At 35.9% G+C, this 27,262-nt stretch overlaps 1 protein-coding gene across 8 annotated transcripts in view; it reads right to left on the reverse strand.

Moving 5' to 3' along the window:
• The window catches only part of LOC121738916 (collagen alpha-1(XVIII) chain-like), a 195,560-nt gene that overhangs the window by 71,884 nt on the left and 96,414 nt on the right, over positions 1-27,262 (reverse strand). For all 8 annotated transcript variants that reach the window (XM_042131192.1, XM_042131193.1, XM_042131191.1 and 5 more), the window contains exon 3: positions 5,530-5,603. In XM_042131192.1, coding sequence (XP_041987126.1) covers positions 5,530-5,603 — 74 coding nt within the window. The remainder of the gene's footprint in view (positions 1-5,529; positions 5,604-27,262) is intronic.

Consider the following 27,262-nt stretch of genomic DNA (forward strand, 5'->3'; position numbering starts at 1 on the left):
CTTTGTATGGCAAAGCGCTGCGGTTACATGTTGGATCATGCGGGCGTTTACCCGACTGCAAAAAGAAGGAAAACATTTCCCATTTTATATTGAAATCTATTTTGTTTTATATGTATTACTCTACGAATAGTAAAAACTACTTATTATTCGTAGGTACTACTTGTATTTCCACTGAATATTGTTAGAAGGTAGAAATATTTTCACTAAGGGTTGATTAGGACCACGGAGCTAATACATAGAGGAGGTGTGGTAATCAAATTTCCTTAAGAAACAACGCGTGACAATTTTCGGGGTGAGGGGGTGTCAAGCTCCGCCCACTTTTCCATATTTCACCTATCGTGTAAAAGCAAAACTACTAGCTTAGGTCGATGTTGATGTTACTACGTAGTTCAGCTATCTTACACTAGATGTCAAAATTCTTAAATATTATGGGACGTACTCAGAACTCTAAAAAATGTATATTAATTATAATAAGGTCAATCACTAAAATTAGGGTTAGAATTTTGACCGAATTTTTAATGTAAAATAAGGAGACAAACGAGTAAACGGGTCACCTGGTGGAAAACAACAAGGGAATGGGGTGGGTACTAGGTAATAAGTAAGTACTCTTTTTCAAAAATTTAATGAATTTTTTTTTATCAATTACCTACGGCTGGACAAATGTCAGCGCGCGTCAACATAAGCAAACAAAACTGTCATTGCGATACTTAACCGATTCAATGAGGCGCACATTTTTGAAGACTTTCAGTCGTGGCGGCACACAATTTTCTCGTGACAGGTTATCCGTGTCATACGCCATAGAAGTAGATAACACGGCTACCGTGTCACCCACCACGTTCAAAAAAGTTTATTGTTTAGTTGAGCCCAAACCATTGATTTTAACGGAAGGCTACGTTGTTTTGAGTTGACTTCGAGTAGTTTTACTAAGTGTTAACCTGAAAATGGCAGGTAAGCGATTTTTTTATTCAGATGTCTTAATTTTTCTAACTTTGACACCTACATAAGGTTTGCAACCTTATGTAGGTGTCAAAGTTAGAAAAATTAGTATACTAAATATAATCGGGGTTTCCGATGTAAATTATTATACGTTCGTAGATAAATTTAAACAAGTTCGTTGTTAAGTTTTTTAACCGACTTCCAAAAAGGAGGAGAGTTCCAGTAATAAAGCTCATAGGTACAAGACCACTTTTAACCCCATGAAAACGTTTTATTCCTATGGATAAGGAAGTTTGCAGTAACAGCTACTTGCTGTTACTGCAAACTTCCTTATCCATACGTATACGTATACGTGGGAGCAGAGAGAGTGGTAGGAAGAATGGGCCGGCTCGACCGGAGAAACACCACGTTCTCATAGAAAACCGGCGTGAAACAGTGCCTGCGCCGTGTTTCGCCGAGTGAGTGAGTTTACCGGAGGCCCAATCCCCTACCCTATTCCCGTTCCTACCCTCTCCTATTCCCTTCCCTTCCCATCCCTACCCTCTCCTATTACCCTATTCCCTCTTAAAAGGCCGGCAACGCACCTGCAGCTTTTCTGATGCTGCGAGTGTACATGGGTGACGGAAGTTGCTTTCCATCAGGTGACCCGTTTGCTCGTTTGCCCCCTTATTTCATAAAAAAATAAAAATAAAATCGTTAGTGGATTAGTAATACTTTGATGTCAACGCATTACGTGGAAAATTAAGACGGTTTTGTTTGGAGTAAATCTTCTAAAGTGTAATTTAAGGGAGATACAATCGCTTTCTAAATGACACAGCTCACGTGTCATATGCCACACGTTAAAAACCCATAAGACGCGGCTGCCGTGTAATGCGCAATTAAGGCCCATTTAAAAAAGGTTGACGGCCCCTTTTTTTTATTTCACAGAATATTATGAGGCGAAGCCTATAGGCTAGTTCTACGTGGAAAATTAAGATGATTTTGTTCAGAGTAGAACCATCTAAAGTGTAATTTGAGGGAGATACAATCGTTTTTTAAATGACCCGGCTCACTTGTCATACGCGACACGTTAAAAACACGTATGACACGGCTACCGTGTCATCCGCACTGAATCGGTTAATAAAATAATAATTCTGAATACAGCCCTGGATATTTGTTACGTTTTAAATAGTTATCATAGATGACGACAGATGGCGGTTTATAAGTGAATCGATGATTTCTAAAACAACATAACTAACATTTTTGTCGAAATCGAGTTTATAGCGATTTTGGATTTAGTCTATGGCCATTAATAAATTGTGCATTAAAAAAACACAACTGCTTTGCGTTTTCTATGTAAATTGAACTACTGAAAATACCGCTTAGTGTTAGAACAACATAACTGACTGACATTTCTCTTCGGTGATTGTTAGAACAACACAAGTGCATACAATGGGGATTGTCCATTTTTTTAAATTTTGCTCATTACAAAAACATTTCGAGGAATAAGGTCAGTGATCGTTTTTCTGTATTTAAACGAAAAAAATACCCATTAGTTACTTATATTTTTGAACAAATACGTTTAACCCAAGTTTAACCTTTGTTTGACCTTCAATGGCGTAAATTAGCAATAAATTCGACCAACATTACGTTTCGAACTTTTGGTACTGATAAATATAAAAAAAAAATCAAAAAGTTAATTTCCTATGTCCCTGACACCTTTAAAGACTTCTATGATGAAATTTTGGAGTGGCCAACTACAACAGTAGAAACTGTAGATGAAGTGGGAGATGATGCATAACTATAAAAGTAGGCATGGGCAATAGCAACATTATGTTATGATTTTAAGATTAATAAAGTTGAATAAATATGAGTATTTGAGTTATTATTTTATGTTACAGTAGTTTCTTGGGTAGGTATCAAAACAACACAAGTAACAGATTTAATATCAAAAGCACATAAGTGATAAACTTTATTATCCATTTATTTATACTAAAATAAAATAAAAAGATGTATAAAAATACATTATTAGGAGCTATATATACAGAAATATAAAATATAATATACATAATTATAAATTACTTGCATTATCAAAAATTATCCAGGTTTTTGTGTCTCCTGAAAATTTTACTTTTAGTTACTTATGGTGTTTTAGAAATCATTGATTCAAGTAGTATAATAATAAAAGCTATATTACTACGGTTTTAGCTATTAAATATGTTTAAGACTAAGTGTATAACAGTTACCAGTATTCAAGTATGATTATTCCAATAAACTTATGCAAAATTATACGTCTGTATTATCTTTCAAAGTTTTGGCCATCTAGTGTCAAGTAGTATAATTAACGCTGAAATCTGAAATGTTCTAGAACTTTTATATTTAAATTACATTTAAAATTATTTACAGATGCAATTTAAAATTTATATTATCAGAACGTCTGTCTGAGTAACTTTGACATTGTAAAACACAATACTTCATCCTTTCGTTGTTAAAAACGTAGAAAACACCAATTTTTTGGGAGTCTCGTGTGTACGTAAGTGTACTGACTTAAACCCCGCCCACAATGATGACGTCAGGACCTAGTTGAAAATCACAGTGCACAGTTGCTTAGGCCAGCTCCTCTTCGTATGAGCTCCGTGACCGCAACGCGACGAGGCGAGGCTGGCGCGGCGCGGCATAAATTATTTGTATGGATTTGACTTACGATTCTTACGAATAATAAAAACTAGATTTGACAGATTTCACGCAAGACGTCTTGCAAATCTGTCAAATCTATAATATAAAAATGAGTAGCTGAATGTGTTGCTAAGCGCAAAATTCGAGAACGGCTGAACGGATTGGGCTAATTTTAGTCTTAAAATATTCGTAGAAGTCCAGGGAAGGTTTTTAAGTGACACGAAGTTCACCGGGACAGCTAGTCCATAATATTTTAGAAATGCATCTACGCGTCGCGTTGCGGTCTGAATTAGAATGCTAAACTACTGGACCGATTACGATAGAGTTTTGTACAAACATGAAATAGACAGTGGACAAGTACATAACCTATGTTTATTACAGTTAAATGTACGGTTCCCCCAGTAAATGTGTGCAGTAGCCCAAGTAAGAGTACAGCTAAATATCGTAAAGCTATTTTTGGTAATATTAAAACACCTTTCTATCAATATTGTTTATTTTACCCCATCAATATTTATATATTATGTTGTTTACATAACATGTTAAACGTGGGGGCTAGGGAACCAGTGTGCCCAAGCCACCCCATATGTAAATATTTACACTGTTTGACAAAATGTAAACTATGGTGTATTAATAATTTGTAATTAACAGCTACGCTAGTAAAACATGAGAGCTTCTACACTTACTAATATTATTCTAATCCATACTGATCTATACAGAAATTGTACATGACCGATCGGTAGCTCTACCATGAGTTTAAAGCTATAGTATTTATCGATACTCAATAACGACTACGTAAATTTTTAGTATGGCGATTTTAGTTCGACAAGTGACCGCTAGAGGCGCTGCAAAATTTACCATACTAAAAATTTACGTAGTCGGTATCGAGTATCGATAAAAACTATAGCTTTAAACTCATGGTAGAGCCACTGAACGGTATGTGGCACCTTGGCAGCGTTAGCATTAATTAAATACTTATAATAAACGGCTAGAAATATCCACTAAAATATAATCGAAATTGATTAGCAAACCTCTTAATTGAATTGTTTACAGTTTGTGTTTGTATGTTACTTAATTTGACGTAGTGAAATTTTTATGTACTTACCTTTATTTTCGGAAAAGGGCTTATTATTTTTCTTATAATTATTATAGTTTTGATCAATAAAAATTAAAAAAAAAGTACCTTTGTTTATGAAGTATGGGTCTTGTTAAAAACTTTTTGCTAACTAACTTCCCAGCCAAAATCATAGAATGCAACTTGACTAAAGATCCTGCTCGCTTAGAAATCTTAATTACCGAAAAAGCTCCAATTTTCACAAAAACGTTTGCTCTTTAGCGAACAGGGAACTAAAAGAGCGAAATAGGTCACTTAAAACTGTAAGCGATTCGGGGAAAACTCTAATGTGAGATTGAAATAGACAACCCGTCGAATAGAACACTTCCTTAGGTCAATTCAGACCAAAATGCGACGCATTTCTGAATTTGTATGGATTTTGACAGATTTGCAAGACGTCTCACGCGATTTAAGTCTGTCGATTCAGTACAAATTTACGCTGTACGCTGTGTAGTGTCCACAAGACGCAGTTCGCCGCGAAATCGCGGCGAAACAAATGCGAAACGATTTACTGTCTCATCTGCTACACGAAAATGCGTTATATTGCATCTCACTCTGTTCCTGTTTTGCATTTGTTTCGCCGCGATTTCACAGCGACTAGAGGCGTTAGAAATGCATATCTACGCGTCGCGTTGAGGTGTCGATTGCCACTATATTTCACAGGAACACCATGGCAATGCAACCATTCTCTCTTCTCTTCTTCAGTCTTATTGCGCCGACTGAGGATAATCTAGGAGCTTACTGCAGTGGCTCGACTGGTTACGCGAACATGATGCCAATCATGGTTATACATCATGACTCAACATAAGAGAGGCTTTAGGACTTACCGTTCGAGTATTTCGATCCGAAGAGTGTGTCGTCGGCTGCACACAGGTGGAGGAGCAGTGCAAGCCATAGGTACCTGGAACAAGCAATTAACTCTGTTATACATATTGTTTTACTCAACATTTTCATAATAATTAACCAATTAAGAGTACCTACGCATGTTATCTCTATATCTAAACCCCTGAACATAGAATGGGTATGTTGACACCTTGAGTCACGGAAAAAGACTAGTCGCCGCACACGGGCCACACGCGGCAGCCACCATTCCACAAAAGCCGTTTAAGGCCGGCCGCAAATTGTCCGAAATTTCTGATCAGAAACATAATATGAACTGCCATCCGATCGAGTACTCTGGTGTTTCGACCCATCGTTCGTTTCGATCGGATGTCAGGTTCAAATGTTTCTGAGGATCGCGCTCCCTCTTACATTTTGTACTGAGCCGAGTGAGCTCGAACTCGCCGGAAGGAAATTTCGGATAGTGTGCGGTGTGGCGGTCCGGCCGACGTTCAAATGTTTCGTATCAGAAATTTCGGACAATGTGCGGCCGGGCTTAAGAGCGGGCTGCCAAATTTTGATGTATTTTCTAATAAGTGACGACCTCTGTGGCTCAATGGTTAGAGTGTGTGGCAATTCAAGCCGGGGGTCGCGGGTTCGAATCCCGCCGACGGAACAAAAAGTTTTTCAATGTTCCTGGGTCATGGATGTGTATTAAATATGTGTATGATATAATAAAAATCTTAAATATATGTGTAGTATAAAAGTATTAAATGTATTTCCGTTGTCTGGTACCTGTAACACAAGTCCTTTAGGTACTTAGCACGGGGCCAGACTGACGTAGTGTGAAGCGTCCATAGATATTATTATTATTATTATTAAGTATTATGATCCCGGTAGACGATTACTTGCTAGTCTAATGGTCGTAAAGTGAATCGTTGTAGCGTGTGGCGGTCACCGGCGTCAACCGTGTGCGGCGAGTCCATATAAAATGTATGAGAACTACAGGAAATATGCCGGTAGCGGCATCTTGTGGTTGTGGCCGGTGGCCCGTGTACGGGAGCCCTTTGAATTGTTAAGCGCACTTCATGTGAGCCGCATAATAATATTTTCGCGCGAGTAAAAAAAAAGCAGCTAAATTTCTTTCTATCCGGCCACCGACCTTTACTGTTGCCGACCGAACTTATATTATCATAAATGCTATCGTTTTTATATTTATTTATTTTTTTATTTATTTATTTAGATCAGGCATCTTGGCCCATATTATATGTATATACCTTATAGACTAACATACATAACATTCATATTACTAAAACTAACACTAAGCACTAAACACGTATTGTCTGCGACATGGGGCGCGACGTGTTCGGAAGTCGTCCTCGGAACCTCCTGTAGACGACTCCAATCGGCCAGAACTCCTCCTTCCCGAAGGTTGGTAGATGATGCGTCGGGACCCTCACCACAAAGGAGCTAAAATTGACTTTGTGGCGGGACTCCAAGCGCTCGACCCTCAAGACGAAGTGGGTCTTGCTCCTGATGTAGTCCACGACCTGCTCGACCGTCGTGGACCAGTGCAGCTAAAGTGCCAGTATAATATTTTAATTTTTATCAGATTAAATACGTAGTTGTTACGTTAGCATTAAGTCTTATAATATATAGGTATAATTCCTATACCGTAAACTTTCCGAAGCATTTACTACGTAAGTACAAGAAAAACCTTTTGGGGTCGTTTATTTTTTACGACATTTTACTGATCCCTTGAACGATTCCGTCTTTAGGCAGAAAAAATAATTCTGTCACTTCAGACCTTCGGAATCAAAATTTTGAAGTGACGAGATTGGTAAGAAGAGATCTACGGTACGGTACGGTAGGGTAACGTACCATCAGAAAAAAATATTCACAAGTAAATGATTATATTCCAAAATAATATGGCGGAACTAAGTTACTTGATCGGATTTTATCAATTCAATATTTTCTTCTTCATACATATTAAGTCTATGTATGTCATATTATTTAGTGTAGTAGAGACAGCAGAGTTCGAAAACTCTTGACAACAACTTGACAGATGTCAAGGAGGCTACATTTTTGTACGTTTACGATAGATCGTTTCGATGTACTTATCGCAAATGAACTGATATGAACTAATTTCTTATGATGATTGCTTATTTTATATAAGCTTTGTAACTTCACACCAGGAGGTAAACATTTTGAAATACATCGAAACAATCAATCGAAAATGGTCGCCTAAACGTTTGCCTGAGTAAAGTAGAAAAATTCCACTTCACCTCCAAGAGGAAAGATCATGCAATAAATTAAAACGCAAAAACTGCGATTAAAAAGAGTTGATTTATAAGTAGGCTTATTATCACCATTATTCATTTCAAGAATTTTTCAGCACTGGAAAAGGTTCTTGTGGATTTATCTGTTTTTCCTGCTGGTTGCTTGGGGCTTGGGAGTGACAGAAATTAACTTTTTGCAAAAAAGATTTTGAGTATGACACATTAATTTACGGGAATGCTTCTGCTCCTTCTAACAATGTTTTGGTTGCATTTATGCTATTATAAACAATCTGTGAAAAGTTCAGAAATCGGGGGCCGTACCACGAAACCGTTTTGAGACGCAAAGAATCGTACGAGAATGCCGCGTCCTTCTCTAACAAAGGAGAAATTACGCTGATAGAGAAGATCGCGGCATCCTCAGGCATTGAAAGAAACAATTGAATATTGTTTCTTTCAAAACGATTTCATAGTAGGTCTACTGGTTAAAGCGGTTCTTGAGATATAGCCTGAAACGGACAGACAGACATCAAAGTCTTAGTAATAGGGTCCCGTTTTTACCCTTTGGGTACGGAACCCTAAAAAGGGAAGTAGGTTTCAAAGGTAGGACGAAGTCGCTATTTAAAATAATTATATCGCTGTATAATATTGGCCTCCATAAGTATTTAAATGTAAAAACACGTCTCAGATATCCCCCACATTTATAAAATACTAGACGTTCCGCGCGGCTTAGCCCGCGTCATTAGGAATTTAACGGAAACCGTACATTTTCCCGCAAAAAATAGCCTATGTTTCTTTACGTGGTCTACTCTATATCTGTGCCAAATAACATAAAAATTGCACTAGTAGTTTGGTAGATAAATCCTTTCAAATAATTTTCCCTTTTTTTCCACATTTTCCTCTGTTTCTAAGCTCCCATTAATCTTAACGTGATAATATATAGCCAATAGCCCTCCTCGATAAATGAGCTATCTAAAACAGAAATAATTTTTCAAATCGGACCAGTAGTTCCTGAGATTAGGACATCTACATACAGAACAAATAGGCATTGAAAGAAACAATTGAAGGGGAGCAATCCCCTACGCTCTTCCCTTCCCTACCCTCTCCTATTTCCTTTCCTACCCTCCCCTATTTCCTTTCCTACCCTCCCCTATTCCCTTCCCTACCCTCCCCTATTACCCTATTCTCTTTTAAAAGGCCGGCAACGCACCTGCAGCTCTTCTGATGCTGCGAGTGTCTATGGGCGATGGAAGTTGCTTTCTCTTTCAGATGACCCGGTTTGCTGGTTTCATAAAAAAAAACTAATAAACAAACAAACTCTTCCGCTTTATAATGTTATGATTTATGGTATACACTAGAATCTAGATGTTGCCCGCCAAATTATGCTAAATTATTGGCTTTCGCATTTCTATTAGTGTGGATAACCTACCACTTGGCGAATCGGGAACGAACGAATGAAAGAGATTTAATTGAGTGAACCAACTCGCCAAGGTTTCACCTCATTCTCACATTAATCTTGTCAACTAGTCAACAAGTGGTAAATAGTTACATCGGTTTCTGTGAAGCAAATTTATGGTAGCAAAAGCTCATGTTTATGTAGCGACGTAAGTTTTTCTCTCGGAGTTTGTGCGAATGATCTCTATGTCGTCAACATAAGGACCTGGGGGAGGAAAAATAATTGTGAAATATAACAATATGACTGTTCGTTGCCTTTTAAGGTAAAACGAATGGTTTTTATTTAAAGTTGTAACTTGTAACAAATGATGGTCGATAATTCTAAGAATATAAGGCACGTCATATTGATTAATGGTATAATTTTATTTATTTATTATATAGGCAGGTAAAAGCCTTTTGACTCTAAGGAAAACACTTACAGATATAAAGATTAAAACGAATTCTAATACAAAAACATAAAGCACCCTGTACATATTGGGCCAACGTATTGAACCAACACATGTAGACCTTACTTGGCCATAACTTGGGAGCGACATTCCATAATGTGTTGGCCCAATGTTGGTCCAATGTGTTAACCAGGCTTCAGGTTAATTTCAGCGTGGTACTAGTACAACCCATACAGGGTCCATCGAAACTAAGATAATATAAGACTTTTGAATAATAATAGAAGAGGTTTGTTTATCTTTCATATAGATTTCACTGTAAAAGCACAATAGACATAACGACCAGTAGTTCGACTGCAAAGAAACGGACAGGTTTCAATATCTGTCAAATTCGTCGGGTTTCACTAGGATTATGAACGGAATGTGCCTCGCGCTGGCTGATATAATTTATTTTTAAATATTTAAAATAAGGATTTCAAAATTGGATTCTGACAATTTTAATCGCATGTGCCAAAACACAAACAACAATACGACCAAAGAGGAACACGTCCATCGAATATGTCATAGTTTTAAATTCGTAGGTAACAAGTTAACGACCCTAGCGTCGATTTTCGTCATAATACGTCAAATTAAAAAATTTCAACATCAGTTCTAAGTCGGCATACTCTATCATTCTGTCTACTCTGGTAAAAGGTTACTTGCATAACAAGCACTGAATATGCGCTTTTATAATTTTGGACGTGGCGGTAATATCGTGGACGTCCGCGGTAAAACGATAACATAGGTAAGTAAAATGTATGGAAATATATTATTATAAAGACGCTCTTAAATTTCCGCCAACGATAACTATTTAACGTGCACGTTAGAGGACATCATGACGTCTACACTCTTCTGAACCGCACAAAACGTCCGCCAGACGAAGAATTATAAAAGCTTTAAAAAGAAAATTTAAAAGCGTCTTCTTCTTCTTATCTTATAAAGAACACAACAAACCACACTGCCTAGGTACATTTAAGGACAAATAGCGGGAAACTACCTTCTTTTATACGTAGTGATTTAATCAAAGTAGCCTGAATCTTAGTAACCCCATCCACAATTTAATCCCGCTAATGATAACGTGTGAGAAAGTCCCACATCAGATGTCCTTTGTGAAGTTCTGAGTAATCCAGTTACGAGGTCTTTGACTGCGTCCACTGCATTAGCTTTCTCATCGTTTTTTACAAAAACTAGATGTATGCAACTATATTGCAATTTGTACCGTACGTAAAGTTTATCTAGGATTCAAGGATTTTTTTTCTCCATTTCTTTAAAATCGGTTCAGAGGTATTAGCATGATATATTATGATAGACACAACGCACGCACGCTTTCGTCTTAGCTTTGAGTGGTTTTCAAGAAAGGCTTATTCTTAAATTTATTAAAAAATGCATGATAGCAAAATAGCAATACTAATTTAATGCACACATATTATCACTATCTGTAGGTCTCTAGGACATAAATCTTAAGAGGTAATTTTATGTATCAATTTATAAACTAAAACAAAGAAAGGTCTTGCTATTAACCACAAAAGGTAGTCATTAGGTAACTTTTAACTGTTATTAAGACTGTTGATGTCTGTTACCTTTCACATTAACATAACTCTCATGAGTTTATAGTAGCAAAAGCTCATGTTTAGCGTTATACGTAAGTTTTTCTCTCGGAGTTTGTGCGAATATGATCTCTATGTCGTCAACATATTAAGGACCTGGGGGAGGAAAAATGACCGTTCGTTGCCTTTCAAAAACTATGTGATACTTATGTATCACATAGTTTTTAAAGGAGTTAATTTTTTTAGTTAAAACTTATAGATAAGACCCGCAGACTAAAAAAAAGTTTGATAGATAAAAAATTGCCGGCGCTGGCTTTATAGGCGGCTACCCGATACCGAAAAGTGTGAAATTTGGAAAGTCTGTATAAAGATGGCTGCGAACACGCCATTTGGACTGACTCGTACGCCTAAGAACATACCTATCATGTTAAATATGAACAATAAGGCCAGGGAAAACGCACAATAGTTCGGTATATGTACAATCATACCCCTGTCAAACCTCCTTCAACTGACGAAAGACTTTTGTTTCCTCCACAATTAATTCTGGACGTTCTCAGAAGACGTTAATTGTTTCATTCGATATAACGCATTAATCATCGCGTTAAGCTTTTATTACCAGCGGAGCCGGAAAACGTTGTTTTGCCATGTGGCAAACGTCATGCAAACACAACTTAGGCAGGTGTATCAAAACTCGTTAGATGACGCCCGCATCTCCGTTGTGCCAAAATTCCTTTCTCGCGCGGGAACCGTACATCTTTCCGGGATAAAAAGCATTGTATGTCATTTCCCGGGACTTAAATTATAGCCATACTATATTTCAGTAAAATCAGTTCAGCAATTTGGACGTAAAAAGGTAACAAACAAACGGACTTTCGCATATTTTATAATATTAGTAGGATAGGATGTTGTAAAAGCCAGTCTCAACGGAAGATCTTTTGATCACGCGAGGACTTGTCATTTGTTGTTATGACTTATGACAACTCCTTTAAGAGCTTTCAGCTTTCACATTCAGCAAAAACGTTATTTCGGGTATGTAAAATTGACGTTGGCAGATTCCTACCTACCTACCCCTAGTGCATACAAAAAAATCATTCTTTGACCTTTCTCGAGACTTAAAAAGTATCTTCATGATACCTATCTAAAACTATTCGACTAAATAGCAACAGCAATAACTGAAGATTAAGTAGCAGACAGACACCCTAGTAGGGACACAATATGCTAACACTATAAAACATTACCCTCTCTGTCTCAGTCGAGTAAACCTTACAAGTTACCTCCTGCAGCTTCTCCAATGCAAACGTCTGTCAGAACCACTCAACCTTCAAATTCGACTTGAAGTCTGAAAACAACAATCAAGGATGCTCCTTGGTCTGATGCTTCACTTAATTACAATGTCGACGCAAAATTTATGTGATATTTTAACGAGACTTGGCGATCCTTACTAATTTTGTAAATGCGAAAGTGTATGTTATATCTGTCTGTTTGTTTGTCTGTCTCTTACATCTTCAGCCACTGAATTTTTATTACATTTGGTACGGAAATACTGTGAGTCCCGGAAAAAGAGATATCATACTTTTATACCGATAAATTGTTCGATTCCTGTGCGTTAAAATAATTTTTGTGTCTTAAAATCATGAAGTTTCTAGTGGTACTAAAGTAGCGTTTGGCTTTAGACTTCGCTACAATATGTTTGCCAAATTTGTCAAGGTCGGTCATGAAGCGTTGGAACTTGGAGCCTTTTTTTAACATGAGGAAATGCTTTACGCATCCCCGGCAAATTGGGGATATCCGCCGGGGTATGTGGGACTCCTGTAGTCTACCCACTAAAACCCCATGGTGCTCCACTCCTCGCTTAAGGCAGATTTGCGGATACGATAGAACCTACCGCTACTAAGCGTTGGAGCCTAAGGGCCTGTTTCACCACTTCCTGATAAAGTGCCGAATAGGCTATTCACAACATTTTTGACAGATTCTCCATGCTCTTTCTGTCAAGTTAAGTGGTGGATTATAGCCTATTCGGCACTTATCAGGAAGCGGTGAAACAGACCCTTATAATATATCTATCTGTCAGTCAGTCTGGCCCCGTGCTAACTGCTAAGTATCTGAAGGACTTGTATTACAGGTACCAGACAACGGAAATATATTTAATACTTTTATACTATAAGTAGGTACACATATTTAATACACATACAGACCCGGGAGCATTGAAAACTTTTTGTTCAGTCGGCGGGATTCGAACCCGCGACCCCCGGCTTGAGCTGCAACACACTCAACCAATAATTGAGCCATAGAGGTCGTCAAAGTTGCATTGTTACTAGCGATGCGCTATATATTTCCGGTTCTATGACTATCTGAGTTTTTAATGTTTTTATGCAAAAACCTGTTAACAATAACGAAAATACATTATGTCCCACTATCCCACTTCAGGTAAGTAACATTTGGCGTTAAATTCGTGTAGACATGCCCTTTGTGTCTCTTGAACAAAGTTTGCATTACAATTAGTTGTGTTCATGGAAACCTTTAATTTAAATGAGTTTGAACTAGGGTGACCATCATTATTGTTAAAACACGGAAAACTGAAATTGAAATAACACTTAAAAGTTCACGCTCATCCTGTCGTCCAATATTATAAATGCAAATGTGTGTCTGTCTGTCTGTTACCTCTTCACGCCGAAGCCGCTGAAGCGATTTTGCTGAAATTTGCTATGGAGATACTTTGAGTCCTAGGAAAGAAAATCATCACATCATTTTCAACATCAACATCATTTTTATTCCAGAAAAATGTTAAATTCCCCTCCGACAGACGAGTTTTGTCACAACGAAGTTGCGGGCGTCATCTAGTTTATCATTATAATGCTCTTCAAATAACTGCTTCAGACTTGAGATTGAACTATTTAGGATATATTGTCACAATTTATTTTGATGTAAATCGTATCAAATAGAATATAATAGTTGTTAATGTCTACGATCTCCAGTAGAAATAAGAAAAAATAATAAAAATGTCATATTCATTATAACAGGTATAATAATATTACCATGTTGAGTGTTTCGTATTATTATGTTTCATAATCAGGTTTATTTAGCTACATCATGATTCAAGTCAGATAAATAAAGAAATAGAAATTTTGACATATTATGTGGAGGAAATAACTTTATTTTTAAACATTGCATAACTGGTGATAACACACTCAATGTAGTTTAATACCTGCAGAATTTCAATTAAATAATGTCTATCTTTCAAAAGCCCAAGCTATCCTTTTAGACTTTAGTGTTTAGAGTATAAAATAAAATATATTTTTTTTATTAGTGCGTATGGTCACCCTAGTTATTACCGCACTGGTGACATACTAGATGCATACAGTGAGAGGTCAGTGTGGTAACCCTTTTATATAAAGTACGTTGCAATTTACAATATCATTTTATATTGTTTTCATGCTGTTATAATAATTAATATCGTTTGTAGTATGTCATATTTTATGTTGAATATCAATAATTAATATTATTATATTTTATTATTGCGGTCGTAGAGTTGTAGTTGCTCTTTTCTGCAAAATTTTTTTGTAATTATTTAATTAGTAAAGCTATATTTTTTTTGGCCGCTGCGGCCTAGCCGCTAGTGCACTATAATTATTGATCTAGGGTCAATCAGACCGCAACGTGCCGCGTAGATGCATTGATTTTCTAAATTTGTACTGAATTGACAGATTTTGTGTGCGTGAGACGTCTTGCAAATCTGTCAAGTCCATAAATTTAGAAATGCATTATACGCGTCGCGTTGCCGTCTGATTTAACCCTTTGATTGAAATGCAAAAAAAAATTAGAGACGTCGGTACTTTACATACTTTTTTATTTTATTTTATTTATTTGTTTATTTTCATAAATCATACATGTTATAAAATATACTCTCCATAAACCACTAAGGTTTGTCCGGAGTGTATAACAATAATAATAAAAATTAAGTATATTATCATTGAGTACAATTTTTTTACACTCGCTTTTACTTAATTTATGCATCGTCGCTTCGCGTTTCGCTGAGATAAATTAAATAGTAAAGTTCACAGAACTTAAATTATGTGTAAAGATAGTCTCTGCTAATACTGTGACTTGTGAGATATATTTATTATTATGAATGGTTGCAGGTAAGCATATTTTGTGTATTAACCCACATTTTTTTGTTAAGTTATTGATGCAGTCTTGTTATAAATGCACTAAAGAACATGACTGCCTTCGTAACTCAATACATAATTTTTGTGGGATGATACACAAATGCTTAACAGCGTCCATAATTTATTGGACGTTTTTACGACAGGAACTTGTCCCGTTTATTTGCATAAGTGTGGTCACAATAGCGACCTATCGCTGGAAATGCATTGTTGTTGGGTCAACGATATTAAGGTCGGGACGGGGAACTTATATCATTATTCCGAATAGGGTGACCATTAGTTTTAATTACGCACGAAAATGGCCATTCAGAACGAAAACGATTAGGGTCAGATCACATCTAACCGGGGCAAGACGAGACTTGACGAAGCATAATAACGAATTGAAATGCCAATCATGTATCTTTCTGTTCCGTTGCCGTTTTAATCTTACATCACTGAAAACATATTTTGTATTTACAGGAAAGAAGAAGGATAATTTTTTATCACTAGTAAAATGCGCTGTTTCCTATATTTACCTATACATATTATATTCTCGAGTTATAGAGCTAAGAAATGAGGGCTCTGAGCAGGAACGCTTGCGGAAAAATTATCGGTTGTCGCGGGATGCAAGAAATACCAATCCATACTTCCATACTAATATAATTCTCTCCGTCTATCTGATACTTCTTTACGCCAAAACCGATTTCGCTGAATTTTGGTATGGAGATACTTTGAGTCCCGGGAAAGGACATCTAGATTCTAGAATACTTTTATCCTGGAAAAATGTACGGTACCAGCGTTATAAACTAATTTTGGCGCAACGGAGTTGAGGTCGTCATCTAGTACATAAAAACAAAGCTTTATTTTAATGTGTATTTAATAACTAAAATGTAAAATAATATTTAATTAAATTATTTATACTAAAAATATGATGGTAGCTCTACAATATTAAGAGATGAAACATGTTCCCAACATATAAAATATGATCTTTCACCTTCATTCAATTTATTTATGTTGATGAATGTTGCTATAGCGTGAATGTTTTATTATGATTTCCGTTTTCAATAGTAGCTTGTGACATTAATAAATTAATAATTAAATTTATAGACGACATAAAAAAATGAATATTGTCAAGGGTAGCTGATGATGATTTTGTAGCTACAATCTCGATCACGTCATCTTTCAAACAATCGAGTGCATCGAAATCAGTCCATCATTTTCGACAGTAAACACATCGAAGTAGAATAAGATTTTTTGTTTTCTATTACTTAACACGACATTCTCTTTAACTTTACAGATCTTCCCAAGAAAGCTTACGTTTTTTTTCCAGGCTCAAAGTAAAATATAAAACCTTTCCAATTGCTAGTTTACAGAACTTTTTTATATCCATTTAATGGACCCTTAAAACGTTAAAGACTTTACATTTAATCAAACTTTTGCAAAATATTTTCGAGTTTCAGACTAAACTAAAGCCCCAAACCCAAATATTAATATTTACTACGAGTGAGTAAAGGGCCCTTTTTATGCGTGCGCACGATAGCCAAGTTTTACTATCTCGCAATAAAGACAAGTTAGGTCCCTAGTAGGGTGTACGCAGACGTGAAATTCGAGAGACATTTTCGGGACAATTTCACAAAATATTAAGGTGTATTTCCCCTGGGTCGCGGATGGGAAATGCCACCTGTATTCCCACTTGGCAGAAGAACGACTGCCTTTTCATTTTATGCTAACATTTACAAGTTTGCTTCCTGATTTTCGGGTAATGGATACTCTTGGTTTTAGTGTCTATCGTATCTTGATGTTCCTTACAAGTTACAACACAAACGTCTCGGCCAGTAAAGTAGGTAATTCCTCGATTTTTATAACCATTTACAAATGCCACTTATTTAAATAGGCCCACCACAAATTGCCATTAATAGTTTCAGGCAACTTTTATTTAAAAAAAAGTTTTCGTCACGCTTACGCTAATTAAGATTTTGTCTTTATTTGATAACTAGATGATGCCCGCAACTCCGTTGAGCCAAAACTCGTTTATCGCGCGGGAACCGTACATTTTTCTGAGATAAAAAGTATCATATGTCCTTTCCCGGGACTCAAGGCCTCCATGCCAAATTTCAGCAAAATCGGTTCAACGGTTTGGGCGTGAAGAGGTAACAGACAGACAGACAGAAACATTTTCACATTTATAATATTAGTATGGATATGTTGGAAGATCAAAGCACAAGCGTATTACTAGCACTAAATAAGACAATCAAGTGGGTTTGCTCATAAATTATTATAAAAAGTTATAACTCTCGGTGCAGACTCACTGCAGCTGCTACTTCTATATAAGGGACACATACTTACACATTACACACCTTAAAGTATTATCACTTAAATAATATTATAACTTTTTTTATCTGCTGTACGTGTGTTTCGGTTTAAAGTCCCAGACTTTGCAAAAATCGTGGTTACGAAAGAAGGACATTTAACGTTAACCACACGTGACACGAGGCGTAAAAGTTTTTATTGCGAAAATACTTTGACCCTGGTCAGGTAGCAGGTAGGATCACTAGGAAGTGCAATTTTATACTTACTGTACTAACTTATATTTTAGTTATATGATTATAAATAAAATATAAGTATATTATAAGTTGTTTTACAACATCACAGAGTCACAATTCGTTGATTTCGCGGTATTGTCTATAACAGGGGTCTTGAACGGCGGACCGCGGTCCGCATCCGGACCGCCGACCCATTGTGTGCGGACCAAGCATATTCAAAGATGAACTTCGTTAAAACTCGGTCTCGACTAACTGAAGAACATCTTCAGGATTTAATGTCAATAGCTTGCACCAATTTCACTCCAAACAAGGAACAAAAATTGTCACTTTTCATTTCATTGATATGTTAATATAAAGATAAGTAAATAAATACCTTTGTGATTTACGTAATCACCTTTGTTTATTATATATTCTTAACCTATTTGAAAAAAGAATTTTATTTATAAAAATGTGTGGACCGCGAAGGTCATATTTTGATTTCTTAAAATGGACCCCGAGCGAAAGTAATTGGTGACCTCTGGTCTTTTTTTTTTTAACACAGTGAAATTCTGTGACCAATTCTCCCGCTGCGGATATGTGGGGCTCGCCACGACGGGTGAGAGCCACGGCCCTACCCACTAAAACACTGCGATGTATCCTCAACACGCTGGACCGAGTGCGACCGGTAACTGCAGCATGGCTTCCGAGACTCGGTTGGCGACACCTGCTGTACGTCGCAGGCCCTTACATTGAATGGGTTTTATGGCCCCTCAGGCCCAACAGGACCCCTGGTCTATACTGTCGAATATGTCGCACTCTAACTTAATTTCTCTTCAGTATTCAACGCAAAGAAGTTATAGGCAAATTCTAAAAATGTCTTTCCAATTACAGGACTTAATGAGTCCAATTTTGTGAAAGATGAAAAATCTTTTGTACAAAATTGAACGTGAATTCGTATTCATGGCTTCAAATCACTAATGAGACTCACTTGACTTAATTGCTACGATTCTTAAACATTATTCCTTCATTAATTTATTACATCATTAATCATAAATCATAATAATATTAAGGACTTGAGTGTTTGACGTGAATTTGTACCAAAATTCTACGACAACCACAACGTATTCAATAGGGCATATTACGCCAAGGGCGCTACTAGTAGAATTTCGACAGAAACGGTGTCAAACGTCGAAAAACACTTGTTACAGTTCCGTAGCCAAAAGGCAAAAAACGGAACCCTTATAGATTCGTCATGTCTGTCTGTCTGTCCGTCCGTATGTCACAGCCACTTTTCACCAAAACTATAAGAGCTATACTATTCAAACTTGGTAAGTAGATGTAGTCTGTAAACCACATTAAGATTTTGATACAAAAAAGGAAAAATTATTAAAAATTTTAAAGGTCCCCATAGCTACAACTGAAACAAAAAAAAATTTTTTCATCTAAGCTATGCGTGTGGGGTATTTATGGATAGGTCTTAAATAATCATATGGAGGTTTCTAATATCATTTTTTTCTAACCTGAATAGTTTGCGATAATTTCTAAAGTCTAAAAGGGCATGATAAGTCTAAAAAATATATAATATGATGTACATTACTATAAAAACTACCAACGAAAATTGGTTTGAACGAAATCTAGCAAGTAGTTTTTTTATACGTCATAAATGGTAAACCTAAAATTAACTTTCATTAAATCAACTGAAACATAAAAATAAATCAAAAACCTTTTAATTTCATAAAAAATAAACCTTATTGTTGCTGCGGAACCCTTCATGGGCGAGTGCAACTCGCACTGGGCTGGTTCTATTTACTGTCTGCACTGGTGGTGCCTCTAGCGTGAAAACATTGCAGTAATATATCTTGCATTCAACAGTTTTCTCAGCGAAGTTCGATACCAAAAATGTGTGCGTTATTAGACACAAATCTCAATAGCTATGTCCACACTATGCGTCTTCGTCTTCAATTTTTGTCATCTTCTTTGTGTTCAATTTTCGTTTGGCGCTTTCAATAATTGAATGCGTTAACGAACGCAACGCCAACATTGTCATTTTTTTTCAGTTGCAGATTGCAGTGTCTGTCAGCTTGGTAACATGTGCGACGAGAACGTTTTACTGGGTGGAATATGTGCGGCTTATTTGGTCATAACACATAAGAAATTCCAGAAAAAATAGAACTAAGTGAAAGTTTTGAATACGGTCAGAGCGCATGCGTCGCGGGCATGCCTCACGTACGCTGTTGACTGCGCTGTGACGCATGCCCTTGACGAACAAAACGGCACAGTGTGGACAAAGCTAATGCATCGCGTTGTGAGCTGTGACTATGCTCATGCGATGCCAGTTTTTCATACATTTTACAAAAATCAATTCATCCTTTTAAAACCTTGTACTAGCGCCATATTTTCTTAGGTCCATGAAATATTAATGATTTCAAAGTAACATTCTATTAATATGCTCATAATAATATTCACATAACCCATATGGCTAGAGTGACCGGTCCGGATTTACTTTCAACGCCCAAATATGGACAATAGATGATAAAAAGTTGTTAATGCGTATAATATATTAACACCTTTTTAGGGCTTTCAACTAGACGCCGTTTTGGTCAATCCGTCTTAGGGATTGAGTGGTGGGAAACTCCATGGCCTAGTAAGCTGATTAAAATAGATGTACCAGCATATACAACTAGTACGAGTAAATACCATCGAAGAAATCGATTCATTGGCACTAACGGGTCAATTCGTCAGATTATGTCAATTCAATGTTATGTGTAAACTGTCGGCTGGGTTTAACATTTTTTTTTGTTAGCCTATGCTATTCCATTGCTGGGCAAAGGGATATCATAGGCTAACATAACGCGAACAAATTACGTAGGTAAAAACGTCAACTTCTCTAGTACTATCACAGAAGTTGTAAGTGTGATTATTAGATAAGTTGATTTATATTATACAGATGGCGGAACTAAGTAATTTAATCGCGTTTTGTCAAACCCAGTCGACAGATCACGAATTACATTGAGTTTAGTTTTTATTATTCGTAGCCAGCCAGCCAGCCAGCCAGTTCGTACCAAATTACGTAGGTCCGTCATCTGTCTGAATCAAGTTCTCTGATAGTACATACGGTCGATGGAGGCAAGTGGACGTCACGATTAGGCACACGTAGCCAAGCAAGCGTAGGATGCCCTGCCTGATGAGTATTGATTTGAAGACAGTGGCTGGCGATAAGTCAGAGTAGGAGTCGAATCGAGAGTTTTTAAGCTATCAGAGACATTTTTCCACCAGTATTTCCATTTTTTAATGGTCCTTTATTTACCAACAAGAAAAAAAAGTCATTATGCCTACTATCGTTCTAGTTCGTTGATACGTAGTATTAATCTTAGCCGTAAGTCCTAATTGAAATAATTTCCCGGCTATCTCATCTAATATTGTTGTGTTGCGGCCGCCATGACAGGTCAATCTGTCCCTAGGGGGTCGTACTGTGATATCTAATATCTATTACCTTAGAATACATGAATAGCAAATAAACTAGGCTAATTGCAGACTTAGGTTCGGCGTAGACAGTATACAGGGTGTAACAAAACTAAGAGATAATATAGGCTGCATATCCCTAATATAGAGTTCACTGTAAAAGTAGCAGCGCTGAAAGAACAATTTTTGTGATTTCTATGGGCAAGCGCCCGAGCGTCAGGAATTTTCGCATACAAAAATAAAAAAAGTAGCCTTTCAGCGCTTATGTAGAGTTCGCTGTGAAAGTCACAGCGAACTCTACATACAACCCAAACACATTATTATCACTTAGTTTTGTTATGCCTTGTAATTTTTTTCTTAGCGGCTGCCTGCCCGCTTAGCATGGCGTTTTCATCCCATAAACTATACTTTTGTCTTTTCTACGTAGACAGGAATTAAATCTGCAAACGGCACGCTAAGCGGGCTCTTTTAACTAAGACAAAATGTACGGTTACGGTCTATAACAAGTAAGCCTTAAGATACAAAAGTACACAAGTACAAGTCAGTCAACACTTAGCTTAAAGTGATTTTAATAACCACACTTTCTATAATTCAAGGCTGATACGACTGATTATGCGTTTGGCTCACGACTTAGCACATGTACATTAGGTATTCAGTGAGCTATGACTAAGTCTGGCACTGTAATGTACTATGACAGATCACTGACACGCGCTCACGTTTCCATACAAACACTTCTATAGTCTTTTCGGGTTAAGCCAGAAGTGGATCATCAGTTCATACAAAATATGTGGGTTTTCGATACATCATTTGCCACCAGAGGGACGGTAGGGTATTTCGTGTCAAATTTCGTAAGACTATAAAATCAGCGTAGAATTTTTTTTCGATTAAAATTCGCAAATAATAATTTCTTCAACTCTATGTGTGTGTTTAATTTAATGAAAATCTATCTAGAATTTATTTCAATTAAAATAGATAAATTATAATAATTTCCACACTAACTGCAATGTAGGTGTTTACCGTTATCAAAAGGGCTAATAAATAACAACTTGACACACGAACAAATATGTTTCACGAACATGAATACCAATGCAGACCACATACGCGCTTCCCTGTAATAATTACATTTATTCAAGGCACAGGTCTCCAACGAGTGTAATATGCATATTGCATTTGTTCACAGGTCGAGAAATTTCCTTTAGTAGTCTCATGCAGTAGTCCTCAACCTTACCAGCTAGCCGTCAAAAAAAGAAAATTAAAAAAAATGAGTTGCACTTTAGAAAAAGGACAAATTGTTTATAGAACTGCAATATTTTCATGCTAGGCTAGCACTAGCATAGACATAAACAAAAAAATGTTCGACGTTTGACAGCGCCGTATTTTGCTCGGATTATTTACTGTATTGTGCTAGTAGTGGCCTCTGCTTTTGCCTACAAAAGTTATTTTTAGGGTTCCGTAGCCAAATGGCAAAAAACGGAACCCTTATATTATATTCGTCATGTCTGTCTGTCTGTCCGTCCGTATGTCACAGCCACTTTTCTCCGAAACTATAAGAGCTGTACTATTGAAACTTGGTAAGTAGATGTATTCTGTGAACCGCATTAAGATTTTGATACACCCACTTAAATTAATCAACTGAAATATAATATTATGTAAATGCCACAAGGCATTAAGCCAGCCTTTGTGCAACAACGTACAACAACGTGCAAACATTTTAAAATAAATTAAAAAAATAATTTATATAAGTATAAAATAAATCAAAAACCTTTTAATTTCATAAAAAAACTTTATTGCTGCTGCGGAACCCTTCGTGGGCGAGTCCAACTCGCACTTGGCCGGTTTTTGTTTTTTGTTATAAATCACAACCGTAACGCGAAAAATAACTAATATTATGGGAAATGATGTAATGAAACCTTCTACGGTGCAAAATGAAGAGTAAATAAACAACATGCCTCCAATACAAGAAAACATTTCAGTAATCATCGGATGAAATGGATTGAAAACATTTAGACGTATTTCCTCAAACACGACTCAAATGTTATTTGGTTATGTTTTGAGCTAAAGACAATTTAGTCAAACGTTGTCTTTCCATTTAAAGATCAGTAAAATATGCTAATATGCCTTATAGTTTCGATCAAAAATTTCTCATTACATGGTATTTGTTATTGTAACTTTGTTAGCGTTACTACTGACTTAAAATGGATAATATTATTATAATCAATAATTAATTTTATTTTGCATATTTTTTACATTGCATTTTTTATAAAATATGAAACATAAAAAATCATTACTCTTACGCAATTCTGGCATCTTAATTAGCAAGAGTTGGTCTCATCATATCAACGAACTCATTGTACGTATTTCCAAAAACTAGGAAGAGGCTAATGAGCGAATTTCTTAGATTGCGTCGTTCTTGTCTGATAGATAGGGTTTTAAAGATATGGGCTGACTGATTTTAAAAACTATTCTGTACCCCGATATTTATATTTCGGTCCAACGTTCATTCAGCTTCGATTTAGTGTCGGTCATAATATGCATTAGCAAAATATTCTCATAAACGTCAAAAATATGCCTAACACAATTTGAAGAAAACATTCAACAAAACGATTTTGTAGTTTTTTTTTTACCGAGACTGCATCGAAACGATATCGAAGCTGTTTTACAGTTGGATTAAAGCATAATCGGGGTACTTCATACTTGGTAGACAAATAGAAAACCTTCCAAGTATAGGCCTTGGGCAAAATACTTTCGAGTGACGAAACGTATTTAAATGGGCTGATAATTGAATGTTTCAATTACGTTAATACTTAATTATAGACACACAATACTCTATTGTGTGCATTCATTCTATACCGTCATTTATTTAACCTCTGACAGAATAGCCTCTATGCCATTGACATAAGGATCACTCTCCGAAATGCAAAGTACAATACGTATAAGATGGTGTTGTAAAGAATATTACCTCCTCTAATAATTATGGAGTATTATATTAGACATCGGATTATAATGCACTATCAAAGTGCTGACAACGAAAATATGCACAAAAAACACAAAAAAGCCAATTATTGGTGGTGGTATCCACCGGTGGTAGGCAACGTAGTTTCTTCGTTCGACTTTCAAAAAGTGCATCATGATACCCATTTTGAATGAAAAGATATTTTATTTTTATTTATTTATTTATTATTGTTGGAATTTTATGCTTATTTACAAAATAGGTTTTTATACTTAATATAGATTTTTTTTCTAATGTATGAGGAATTAATGCACCATTTCTCTTGATTTCGTCAAAACGAATTGTTTTGTAAAAAAACATACTTAATTGAATTTTATTAAAATTAAATTAAGTATGTTTTTTGAGGAATTAATGCACCATTTCTCTTGATTTCGTCAAAACGTATTGTTTTGTAAAAAAAACATACTTAATTGAATTTTATTAAAATTAAATTAAGTATGTTTTTTTTACAAACGTTATACGTTACGTATCGTTTTGACGTTTGTACCTACATTGTACATTGTAGGTAAGTACTTAACGTATTAAAATTATTTTAATACTTATGTTACTTACCTACAATGTACTGAAAGGGCATTTTTACTTTGTTCATAATTATTTTTTTTAACATAAAAAGTCATCTAGTTAAATATAAATTATCTTTCTACCATGATAATTATAATTAGTAAGTTATTCATAATTCACCTAATTATTACAATCATCAAAGATGGTGATAAAACATTTTACGGTTTTTGTAAGCGAGCCATTAATTATTTTAATTAATGTAGCAGCGTTATCAACCATTTACTGCGTTATCTCAATAAATTTTTAACGCATTTCAATATGCTGGAATTTGAATATTATGAGTTTTCGTAAATCAATTAGGTATGGTACCTTGGGAATGTGGAATATTACGCAAAGTCGGAGCAGAGGGCACACCAGCCCATACAGGAAATAATCCGACCAAAATCCTACATATCGTATACCTACATCTTAATATTAGAATGATAGAAACCTAGCCAAGCATCGAACAAAACTTTTTGTTTACTGTCTGTGCTGGTACTGCCTCTAGCGTAAAAAAAAAAAGGGTAACAAAACTAAGTGATAAATAATAATACTTAAGGGTGTGTATATTGTGTTCCCTATAATTATGGAGGATAGATGGAGGAGAACTATCTTATATGGGGGATATTTGAAAAAGTGTCCAGCTGTACGCAGTAAATAACAGTTGAAAAATCCTCCAAGAGTGGCGCTAGCTGCAGCAAAGGGTATGGAATTAATGTAGCCGTTGATGACAAAATATAAATATGTCATATTATTTAATAATTATTTAAATTTATTTAAATAATATATTTTGAAAAATGTAACCTAAAATAGCTGAAATAAAAGCTGCTAAATGATTTAAAATTTACCCTATTGCTACTGTAGCGCCACCCTAATTTAACGCATTTCAGCGGACACTTTTTACATACTTACATAGATAGTTCTCCTCCATCCACACTCCATGCCTATAATATAGAGTTCCGAGATATTCCCAAAATACCCGCAAAAGACTACACATAAGTATCGAGACGCATTTTCAGCATATTAGGAGTTATAAAATGTTAAGTATTCCAATTTAGTGCCTTAATTTCACATAATTACTTGGGACCCTAATAAAACTCGGCAGATACTTGTAAATTAAACGGTAAACAAAATGGCCGACACTCCAAAAATTTGTCATTTATTAAAGCAAATAAACGCGAGTTTATGATCTTAATTTTATATTTACGATACATAATAACACGATGCCATTTTTAGGTTCATAAAATTCATCTAGGTATAAACCCGACATTTTTATTAGTATTTTATATATTTGAAAGGACCTGTCAATATATGACTATTCAGGATAACTGCAGTCTACGGCTAAACTCAGAGACTTAAATTAATTATGAAGAACCTTAAATTTAATGAAGAGTTTAAAATTAATTATTATACTAAGATGGTCAATAAAATCTTTAGGAAAAATGTAAATGACTTTAACGCGCTTAAAACTAAAGGAGATACCTTTTGCCGCGTAAAATAAAGAAAACATGCTGTGGGACACTGATTTTCGCAGGTGGAGCCGCGTACTTCAGTGTCAAATATTTTTATCTCTACATACTTTTAAAAAGGTGTCTCAAATACTTTGAGACTTGTCTGAGTGTCCATGTGCATCCCAAACAAGAGGAATACATTACTTAACTTTAATTTAACAAAGAATTTGACATTGAGCCCGGCCGCACATTGTCCGAAATTTCTGATACGAAACAATTGAACGTCCGCGCTGTCTCTTACATTTTATACTGAGCCGAGTGAGCTCGAACTCGCCGGAAGGATATTTCGGATAGTGTGCGGGGTGGCGGTCCGGCGAAATTCAACTGTTTCTGATCAGAATTCGGATAATGTGCGGCCGGGCTAAATCTCTCTGACTACGGCCGTTAATCTTAATTCGCACATTCTTAGAAGAGAGCTTTCTTCATGACTGTAATTGTTATGAACAGACAGTATCACTTACAATTCGTTTATCAAAGAGTTAATTAAATATGAGCAGTACTCAGTGTGAAATGCTCGGACAAATTGAAGTCAGCTGCTGAGCTCAACATTAGTGCATATTTAGATTTATGATTAAGCGTTAATAATAGTGAATGTAAGGGCGCCTGCGCACTGTCGTACTGAAAATTGAAAGTAAATAAAAAAAATACAAGCGTATTTATAAAATTCTAGTGATGGATATCGGATGATTTAATCATGAAGCGAAGAATTTAAAATCTAACTTATCATGAAGCGAAGAATTTAAAATCTAACATTTTGTACAAATTTTGTACAAAATGTTAGATTTTAAATTCTTTTAGCCACTAAATCACAGTAGCTACACAGATTTATTACAAATATCGATGAAAATCAATCA

The sequence above is a fragment of the Aricia agestis genome, chromosome Z (assembly GCF_905147365.1).
Source record: "Aricia agestis chromosome Z, ilAriAges1.1, whole genome shotgun sequence".
Lineage (NCBI taxonomy): Eukaryota > Metazoa > Arthropoda > Insecta > Lepidoptera > Lycaenidae > Aricia > Aricia agestis.